An 11,092-nucleotide genomic window follows, 5' to 3' on the forward strand; every position below is an offset into this window, starting at 1 on the left:
CGGGGCCACCTGCCCCAGGGGCTCACCGCCCTCACAGTCAACAATTTCTTCCTAATATCTCATCTAAATCTCCCTTCTTCCAGTTTGAAACCGTTCCCCCTCATGCTATCACTACATGCCCTTGTAAAAAGTCCCTCCCCAGCTCTCCTGTAGCCCCTTTAGGGACCGGAAGGCCGCAGTAAGGTCTCCCCGGAGCCTTCTCTTCTCCAGGCTGAACAGCCCCAACTCTCTCAGCCTGTCAATTGCTATTGCTTTTGAAATTCTCCTCTAGGGATGTAGGGGAATCCGTGTGACCTCACTGTGGGTGGCATGCACTAGACTGGAGAAGCCATCAGAAAATAGAAACCATTGTTCCCAGGATCTTTATCTGACATGTACCGTCAGGTTGAACTTCAGGTGGCATTCTTAAAATATGGCATGTCGCCTGTTGAGATTTCTGGGGCTGAATGGGTACACCAGCCCTCATCCACTGGAACATGAAAGCAGTAATGCTGACAGCTGTTGAGCACTCTCACATACTCTAGCTAAAGGAAGGATGTCCTCCTTTTAGGATTTGATAGAAATCTAATTCTTCATGTTATACTGCCTTCTTTTTTTTTTTTTTTAATTTTTATTCTGGCTTTTCTTCTTGCATCCATATGAGCTTTAGGTGTATGATATAGGAGAAAAATATATGGAATGAGCTTTGCTTCCAGGAATAACTTCCAGAAACTTTACCCATCTTCCTAAAGCAGGTCCACAGATGATTTCTGTCAGTTCTTCAAGGTACAACTGTAAGAAAGTAAGCTTCTGTGTAATACTCCCTCTTCACCTTAAAATGTAATACTCATACACGGTCAGTTTAGGCTACAGAGAAAAAGCTTGAGGTGGTACTCTATATAGCTGTATGCATTTTAACAGCTTTTTCCTGATAATCTCTAGTTAGACAACATGACTATCACTTGTACATGCTAGTGAGTGAATTGGCACGAGTAAACTTCCGGTTGTGCATCCAAACCATTTCCTAGACTTGTTAGAGAATAACAACCACTTTGCTTATGCAGATACAAAGACAGAGCTTTGAAAATGTGATCTTTGAACCATAAGGTATTTCGTTTCTGATTGCATTTGTGCCAGACTGGAATTGTTATTGTTGTTGCATGAACTGTTACAAGAAAAAAAACATTAACTGTCAACTAAAATATCTATGCTTTTCAGATAATTATAATTCTGATACCTATTTTCAGAAGAGGAAGAAGATATTATAGTCTTTTCTTTTTTCTTTAACACAGTCTGTTGGTGGTGTTAATGACTTAACCTCGACTAATCTTAGATTTAAACAGCTGTGATTAAGTTTGGCAGATAAACACCATACAATAATGGAATTGAGTGACTCTCTAAAAAAAGCTCTCATGGCCTCTTACAGGCCATTAAGTGCCCTTTCTTGCTTTAAGAGATCAGTCAGATTAACCATATACTGGATAATAAAAAAAATTCTTGGTATAATCTGAATCTAGGGCGTTTTCCCTGATACTGAAATTCTTTGATGTGGTCTGCTTTTCTCAGTAGAAGGAGGTGGTATTTTTAAAATGTAGTTGTAGGAATTTAATCCTCTAATTTGAATTATGATGCTGTTTTTAACTCAATTCTTAAAAAATAGTTTTCAGTGTGTTTGGTGCTTATATGTTTCTGCTTTGGGTGAATGATAAGAGCGCTCTCCAGGTACTCTTTCATTCCTACTGCATCTTACCTGAACAGTGGGTAACACCACTGCCTTTAAAACTGCTGGAACAGCTCCCTCTTACAAATCTTTTTTGGCTGTTTGTAACTCTATCAAATTTTATGTATATGGGAAAATTACTCTGTGTTGAACTTGATTTTCTGGAAATTTTTCTGTTCTACCATTTTATAGAACAAAGCTGGAAAGTGTCCTGCTTTCTGTATTTCAAAGTTCTGGTGGTTTATTTTTTTAAGCTTTGGAGTTGGGATTTGAAGTTTGGCAGGGATGTCTCTTTTGTCAGATGTACTTCATGCATGAAAACTGACAAACTTTGGGCCAATCATATGTATTTAAAATAACTTCATACGCATTTAAGAACAGACTATATGAGTTAAGCGCTAAAATCTAAAGATTCCCATCTCTTTAGGAGTACTGTAGTGTTTTGGTGAAGTGATATTTTCGGTATTTTCCTTTCTTTCATTTCTGATCTGTTGTGTGTCTTGGCTTGGGCATCTGAACTGAGAGCAGGGCTGGGGACTGAAAAATTACAAGCAATACAGGATTGTGAAACTGTTCTCTAAATGAATATTGTTTATTCTGAGCTCTGCAAGAGGCAGAATTCCTGTTGAAAAAGGAAAATGGCCTGGGCTTATTTAATAGTGCAGTGTGTTAGACTGTATATAATCATTTAGAGATTAAATCATTTTTATGTGGACGACCTTATTTCTGAAATGTCATTACGTTGATAGGTTTGATTTCATCATGCCCTATTGACATGATATATATACAAAATGAAGGTATGTGACAGAATAGTTTCAAATGCTTTTAGATGTTTGTTTTTTCTCCCACTGCTGAAAGCTTTAGCTTTGGTTTCTGATTGTGTGGACTTCCTGTCCTCCTCCTCTCCCCGTCAGATCTGTGCCAGCTGGTATATTTTTGGTAATATTTTAAGAGGACTTGCTTTTCACTAGAAGCTTTGGAACTAGCCCTATATTTCTTTCACTTGCCTCAAGTTTATGTCTACAACATAAGAAACCACAGTATTTTGTAATATCCTGGACTAATTAGCACACCAGATGATGGAGGAGGAGCTTAACTGTTCCATAGCTGGATTGCATTTAAGCCGGAGGTAGCAGCGTTTCTTGGAGTGGAGAAGCGACCCAAGACACTTGTCTCTGGAAACTCTGGAAAGAAGGACTATCGGCGCTGCTGTCGGGGAGAGAGAACAGCAGGTCCCCCTCCAGCATTTCCACCGCTCCTTGGCCAGATTGAACGGGTGAAGGGCAAAACTGCTCCTTCCCGGGGGTGACCCGCTCGGGCTGACTCCCCAGATCCCCCCACTGGCTCTCACCCGTGCCGCAGGTGCCTGCCCTGGGCTAAAGCGCTCTAAAGGAGGTGTGGGTCATGCTCCTGGAGCGCAGGAGCACGCAATGGCCTTTCCAGCTCGTCTGCAGCACTTCTGAATTGCAAAAGCTTATGCTCCTGTTTCTGTTTGTGAAAGTAGAATAGTAATAATCTGCCTCCCCCTTACCACAAGTCCATCGGTCTCTTCAAGGCAGAGACTGTCCTTCTTTATTTTATGGTTCCTCAAACAATGGGCTCTAATTTTTATCATAACTTGTAATGTTGTCTTAATCAGAGCAGTTTAATAAGGAAAGGAGCAAAGTCTTCTCTCAATTACAAACAATACACAATATCTTGCCCATATAATTATTTTCAGGAAATACCAAAAGAATTGGAGTTATTAATTATCACTCATCTTATAAAAGAGCATACGGAAACAAAGTCATTTCCTGGAGGCAGAAGGATTTGCTTTGCTTTGCTTTTTGTGTTTCAACCAAAGGAGTTCTGCAGTATCTGACAGTACTTGTCAGGAGTTTTTGGCATAGTTGTATGTTGGTGTTCCTCCTCATGCTATAGATATATGCTTTTTGGGGACTTAAAAAGACTTACCAAAAAGAAAGGATGGACAGAAACATTGTACAGAAAGTCTCATCTCTTAAAGGGTAATTTGATACATAATTCTTCATTTGGATGGTCAACTTACTGTACAGATAACACGTGATTTAAACACATGGTGCTGAACTGGAAGTAATCATTTTGGTTTGCTGTTTGAGATCCTGACTCTGCACTGAGACTGATACACACCAGTCTCAACCACTGCAGAACTGGGGCTTAATCCATGAACTCCCATTCTGGTCAGAGACAAGTCACAAAGACATAGCTGCATATTTTAAAACACAGTTTTGCACACAGGTTGTTCTGCACCATAATGTTAGTCAGCATTTGCCAGCTGACTTACTGCCTTCCTGCTGTCTTCCAGGACATGTCTCTTGAAAATTTTATTGTGTTATATTTGAAAGTAAACTGCTTGGGCAACAGTGATTTGTTACTGTAACAGATTTCTTATTTGTAATCTCAAAATGTGTTCGTAGCCTATAAGGTAGTTTGTCTGTTCAGCTTTTTCTTTTGATACAGAAAACATGTATTTCCAATTCAAGACTTGGATATACCCATCACATGCCTCAACATTTTCTACCTAAGACCTTAGTTTTTTTCCACTCTCTTTTTTTTACTACTTCTTTTATGTGCGCTGTTTGTTAACATTCACATTCATTTCTCTTTTTCCTGTGTAAAGCTGTTTGATTTCTTTTTGGTCACAAAAATTTGTTATGATTTTGATTATGTATTTAAGTAGACCTTAAAAGCTTCGCTGTCGAGGTGTCACGATAATGTGAAACAAATTATGTGATGCTCATGGTGGTCACTGTCCATCCGAAATGTCCGATTTCACACCACCCTTTGTATTAATGCAGTAATGTATCTATACAATGCAGTAATATATGTATACAATGCAGTAATTCTGCATTGTTGTTTGCTATTGCTAGTGCTGAATGCTCCTCTGGAATTAGATTGACATATTCTTATAGAAAGCATTCCTACTTAGTAGTTGGGTAAATCTGCTCTGCTGTAACCTTTTAATTTGAAGTAGTTCATGATCACACGCAAGGCATGAACCTTTGCAAAAGGCACATTGATTCAAACCAGATTTAACTACACTTTACTTGATTTAAATGTTACTGGAACTCAGATAAACACAGGTTTCTGGAACAATTTAGTCAAAGATTTCTCAAAAGGTGCTAACAGAGCTTGAACTCAGAAATTTTGTTAATTTTCAGTAGATGCCGACTCCTTTAGTGGGCTTTTAGTGAAATGGCTTTGTGTACAGATATGAGTAAAAAGCTTGTTTGTAATATTGAAGAAGATTGACTTTAAGTGTCAATCTTTAAAACCGGGTGATTAGAATGTGTGCCTTTTCGCTAGCTTCATCTGGAACCAAAGGGAAGCCAAAATTCCAAGGAATGAGTCATAGTGAAGTTCTTCCCTGTGCCTGTAGAGGAGGAGGAGAAGATCTGAAGGGTTAACAAGACTTCAGACAAGCCATTTTTTCTTGGAATACAAATTCCAGGTGATGGTTAATGCACAGTGGAGGCTTTACACTCTCTTACACCGCTCAAGCAATGTCAGAGGTGATGGAAGTGTACTTGTCATTGAGCGGTGCCTCCTTCTTCAGTGGACCGTGCAGGGATGTGACAGGCAGTCAGTCGTGGTATTGTGAGTTGAATGAAATACTGTTGAGTGGAAACGCTGAAGACCTTTGACTAATGCACAGTTTTTCCCCAGTTCCTCAGGTCAGGCATGCAGTTTCAGCAGTGGACCACTTTAAGTTGCGACCTCAGGGCAGAAAATTGATGGATTTTGACTTGTAACTGGTCTTCTTTTAAAAGTTGAAATTATGCTTCTAATGTAAATGGACGATTTCACAAAAAGTTTTTAAAGTTTATTCCTCTTTTCTTGCAAGATTCTACTTTACAAACTGGCACGGGACTAGTGAAAGTGAACCCTCAGTATGGAGGCATTCACCACGGAAGGCAAAGAGCTCTTACGAGAAGAAGCTGGCGCCAGAAGGAACCCCTATACTCGATGCAAACTCATTAGAATACATCTTTGCACAGGTGAGAAGTTGCATGCAAGTATCTCTGCCATTGTAGTCACACAAAAACTATTTGATTCATTAGAAGCTGCTTTAAAGACCTGTTTTCAAACTTTTAAGGTACATGTAACCTCACCTGTTAGTGTTGACAGGTGTTTTCTTTATACTTCTGCTTGGTGGAGAGTAGAGAATTTGCTACATAAATAACAATCTACCCATACACAGAATGTGTAAAGAAATGGTCTATCTCACAGTCCAAAAAGGGCTGTATTTTTATAGCATACTTTCTAAGATACTCCAAAATATTTAATATTAAAAGAATGGTTTAGGTTGGAGGGGACCCTGAAGACCATCTAGTCTCACCTCCCTGCCCTGGGCAGGGACACCTCCCACCAGCCCAGGTTGCTCCAAGCCCCGTCCAACCTGGTCTTGAACACCTCCAGGGATGGGGCAGCCACAGCTTCTCGGGGCAACCTGCCCCAGGGGCTCACCACCCTTATGGTCAAGAGTTTCTCCTTAATATCTCATCTAAATCTCCCCTCTTCCAGTTTGAAGCCATTCCCCCTCATCCTATCACTACATGCCCTTGTAAAAAGTCCCTCTCCAGCCTTCTTGTAGGTGCCCTTCAGATACTGGAAGGCCACAGCAAGGTCTCCCTGGAGCCTTCTCTTCTCCAGGCTGAACAACTCCAATTCTCTCAGCCTGTCCTCCTAGCAGAGGGGCTCCAGCCCTCAGATCATCTTTGTGGCCTCCTCTTCACCTGCCTCAGTAGGTCCATGTCCTCTTTGTGCTGAGGACTCCAAAGCTGGATGTTATCACCTTTTCTTTTGCGAAACATTTGCACATAATGACTTTGACATCTGTTGTCCTATAGACGAACAGTAGCTGTACTAAAACTGACAGTATGGTGTCCTTTTACTGAGTCTTTTTTTTACTGTGTGGCGTTAAACCATTGACTGACAAAACCACCGTCATACAGCCCGCTTACATGCCGTTTTTCTTTCCTTCTCTTGTGCCTCCCACTTGTTGGCGGTACATGCAGCATGCTGGACGTGGCAAGTAAGCAGGGTCCTGCTTTCAGAAAGCTTGTGCCCTTGTACAAAAAAGTTCATATACACCCAAATGATTTTGCAAATGAGAAGCTGTCTGGTTTCATCAGAAACGGGAAGATTGAAGTTGTTGAAAGTTTGTGAAATGAGCAAATTAAATGCACTGGAGAAAAACGTGTTTACTGTTAATTCTGAGTATGATTAGTGCAGAATATTTAGTCTTTGGAATATGGTTGTGTTGTTCGGAAAAAGAGATAGCACGAAGCTGTTCCAGTGAATCCTTGTTGTTTTGTTGTGAAATCACAATAAAGTACCAAGTTAGCTACAGCTATGTGTGCATTTTAATGGTACCACTTGTATTCTAAAGTAATAAGTAAATATTTTTTTCTGTGTGCTCAAATTTACGCTTTATTTCATATGAACATTCTTGTGTACATGCATGCAACTGCAAAATCACTGTTTGAAAACATGCTGCAAAATTGGGTTTTGTCCTTTTTTTTTTTTTTTTTTTTTTTCCCCCCTTTTTCTGAGTTCCAGCAGAAAGAATGAAGACACCTTTTCAGTTGTGGAACAAGTAGGAACCCGAATGGATTTTGTCAGACAATATTGCGTTAAGCAAAATTTAACTTTTGGGTAATGACATTTAAAAAAAGTCAAACAGTAAAACACTAATGCTTGTATAAGGCAACAGAAATGTCTTTGCTCTTTGGCAACTAAATATTTTTCAGACTGTCCCAGAGCAAGGCGGCTGCCATAGAATTTGCAATCTTGGCTTTGAGATGTGGCTTAGAGACCGAGTGCATGGGGTTCATAGAGACACCGGGTGATGAAGGGCAGAGATAAAGCAGAGACACAAAGTATTTATTGTGTACCAGAAGAAAAAATCATGATGGTGCTAGAAAGGGACCGAGGTGGTGCTTTCTTTAGTTAATTACAAAACAAGTGAATTTTTGGTGGGCTAATTTATAGAAGAAGGGGACAGGAGGTTTGTAAGTGTCTCGGTGTAGGTGTTCTACCTGGGTCTCTACACACGTTCTTGGTGAAAGCCACGGCGCTGTGGACTGTATGTGGGATGGATGTGCTGTGATGATCCACCTGGTGATTCCCCCTGTTCCACAAACTGTCATTTTAAATGACTTCTGCCAGGCGCAAATGTTGGTGTTTCTTCTCAAATAGGCAGGGTTTGTGGGGAGACTGGTGCTTGCTGTGTTTCTCTTTCACTCGTCTAAGAGAAGACTGCATCCATTGCACGGCTCTTCCCTCCTTCTCCTATCCCTTCCTGTCCTGGCTTTCAGTTTCCGGTGACTCTTCTTGCTCGAGGACAGCCTGTGATCTTGTGACATATTGCTTGCTTATAGATAAACTGTGGCAAATACCAAATCTGGTAGCTTTCTCTTTTGCTTCCTGTTAAGGGTCAGTACGACTTAGTGAAAGGCCTGGCACCAATCCGTGATCCTAAAAATGATCAAGAAGTTCACGAAATTGAAAACGAGTGTCTGGGGATGGCTGTCCTTGCAATCTCTCACTATGCCATCAAGAAAAGCGTGAAGCTTCCGGAGCTTCCCAAAGATATCAGGTGAGCTGGGATGGCTTCTTTGTCACCGTTAGGTCTACTGCATTTCTCTTCCAGGAGGGATTTTAAGCATTTTACCTTCCAGGATCTGACTGTACGGGAGTTGCAAGCTCCGACACTACTATTGCTAAGTAGGTCTTGCTAATCTTGTCAATAACATATGTATTATAAAACCCGATTTGTTTTCTCATCTGGAGAGTATTTGTGATCTGTGCAGGTAGTGCACCCAGCGTACTGACGTGTCAGGTACCAGTTGACTTGCTGTAAATGCAGGGTTCTGGGTTAGTAGGTTCAGAAATGGCAGTGTCGTTACGTGGCAACCTAATGAGAAAACTGTTAGAATAAATTGTGTTAATGATTTGAGTGGGCTGTATCCATCTGACTGAATAGCTTTCAGATAAGGTCATTATTTGAATTCCTGTTGGCTGTTAGTGCTGTAAACCCCTGCTGCAGTACCTGCTCCACAGTGGTTTACTGCATCGTGTTCTCTGTAATTTTCAAAGTAAGGCAGTTGCACATTTTAGAAAGTTAAAAGTTTAGCAGACAACAGTATTAACTCATAGCATTGTTTTTCCTTCTAGTTATAAGCTTTATATTCCTGAAACTTTGAACAAGACTATCAGACAGAGGAATTTCTTAACCAGGATTCGGATAAATAATGTTTTCAAGCATTTCCTTAAAGAGTTTAACAACAAAACCATTTGCGACGGTAGTGTGTCTCCACGTGATCTGAAAGTTAAATACTTATCAACAATGGAGACCTTGACTAAACATTACGGAGCAGAAATTTTTGAGACTTCATTTTTGCTGATTTCATCTGAGAATGAAATAAATAGATTTAATTGTGGAGACAGTGAGAACCTCCAACTATATGAAGTCATCGTAACAGGAAACTATGGAATTCAGTGGAGGCTCAAGCCAAATGTAAGTATCCCTTGGTAAATGGGGATTAGAGGGTTGCTTTTGAGGGCGTAACAACCGTTAAAAAGTGGTCATGATCTTCAGACACTTCAGATAAGCTTTTTATTGAAAGGACTTCTTTCATAGGCTTACAGGATTGTGCAGGTTGGAAGGGACCTCAGGAGGTGTCTAGTCCAACCCCCTGTTCAGGGTCAGCTTTGGGGTCAGACCAGGTTCCTCAGGGCTTTATCCATTCTGGTCTGGAGAACTTCCAAGGATGGACATGGCACAACCTCCGTGGGCAACCTGTTCACCAGGAAAATTAAAGACTGTGCTATAGCTGCCAGACCAGACACAAGTCTTGAAAGATTGTCTGTGGAGGCCCTCTTCATATCAAAGACTGTTAATGCTTTTTATTGTATATGGCGCCCCAGGTGCCATGTTAGCTCACACTCTAGACTTTTCATGAAGAAATTAAAATGTAGTGACATTAAAGCTAAGCTTTCTCACGTCAGCGGTACTTTATATGTTGTTCCTTGTTTCAGTGCTGCTAATTGAGGTCACTTTGCCTATCCTCTTCTTTACTTGGTGTATATAAATATGCTCTAGTTTTGAAGAGGTTATGGCATATTCTACAGTTTTTCTCCACATATAATACCTGAACAAATAGACCTCTTTTTGCTTGCCTCAGTTCCCCACAGTGATGAGAACCCTGCTGATAGCTATCTTTTCTAACATAGAAAGTATTGTGCTTCACTCTGTTTAGATGTAACCTAACTATCTCTATCTCTGATGGAGAATTTCTGTTTTAAATGATAGTATTATTGGGGTGGAGGGAAGGAAGAACTGATGTTTGAGCAGAAAAGCTTGCCAGAAGTGCAGCCTGTTTCTTGTAAGGCTTCTGTTTCTGCTGATTTATAGATTATATTGATTTAAATGCCTAAACCAAAGACTTTCATCTCAGTGAGAACCCTTCTGTGACTAGTAGGAAGCTTTGCTCAGCCTGAACATTTATCTTTTGAAAATAAGTAGTTACTAATAATTTTCAATAATTTCTGACCTGTAAGATGCTCAGCTTCGTTGTGGTCTGCATGCAGAATTTCATCTGCTGTCAGCAGTTCAGGCGTGCAGTGTGAGAAGAACGTGGCTCTTGCTTTGGGGCTGAGCTCTGAGAGATTGTTTCAAGTACATAGTTTAGAAGTTTCAGTAGAACCCTTTCAGCCCTCTGCTGGTACCAAAATTATTCCTACGTAAGTTGCCTAGCTAATGACTGCTTGCTTTCCTTCTCATGAAAACTGTCTTAGGGACAATTCTGGATAGAAGCGTATCCTTGCAATATAGATACATTAAGCATGTAAATTAATTGATAATTCAGTGAAAAAAGTATTCAAGAATTAAGTAGATGTGGAAGATTAATTTATCATGAATTTTTGTTTTAGAGTAAAAACACTTTGCTAAAAAAATACATATTTTTTTTTAATCGGTAAACTTTCATCCAAAATATATTTGCAGTCTCTACAGACAGAGAAAGAGAAGAAGAAAAAATCTGATGGCAAAACCAAAAAGGATGAAGAAAAACACAAAATCCGAGACTTGTGGAACAATTTCTCCTATTTTCCTGAAATCACCCACATTGTCATCAAGGAGTCTACAGTTAGCATTAACAAGCAGGATAACAAAAGGATGGTAAGAACCAAACCCTGGATAGGTTTCCCTCCCGTGGGAAGCTATAGTGACATGGTGGTGTTGGGCAACAGGTGACAACCTCCTCGAGGAACCTTTTCTAACAGGACTCTTGAATAACAGTTGAATATGCTGTCCAGATGCAAAAGTGCTAGTTAGAAGAACAGCAAGTTGGAGAGCACAGTTGTTTCCCT

At 40.2% G+C, this 11,092-nt stretch overlaps 1 protein-coding gene across 1 annotated transcript in view; it reads left to right on the forward strand.

Annotated features, from left to right (window-relative positions):
- JAK1 (Janus kinase 1) overlaps positions 1-11,092 on the forward strand; it is a 30,695-nt gene that overhangs the window by 3,646 nt on the left and 15,957 nt on the right. Inside the window, 5 exon segments of the mRNA XM_009883971.1 lie at positions 5,562-5,715; positions 8,155-8,318; positions 8,897-9,243; positions 10,339-10,358; positions 10,743-10,901. Of these exon segments, the coding sequence (XP_009882273.1) occupies positions 5,562-5,715; positions 8,155-8,318; positions 8,897-9,243; positions 10,339-10,358; positions 10,743-10,901 (844 nt within the window).

This window comes from Charadrius vociferus, unplaced genomic scaffold (assembly GCF_000708025.1).
Source record: "Charadrius vociferus isolate BGI_N301 unplaced genomic scaffold, ASM70802v2 scaffold423, whole genome shotgun sequence".
NCBI classification, from domain to species: Eukaryota; Metazoa; Chordata; class Aves; order Charadriiformes; family Charadriidae; genus Charadrius; species Charadrius vociferus.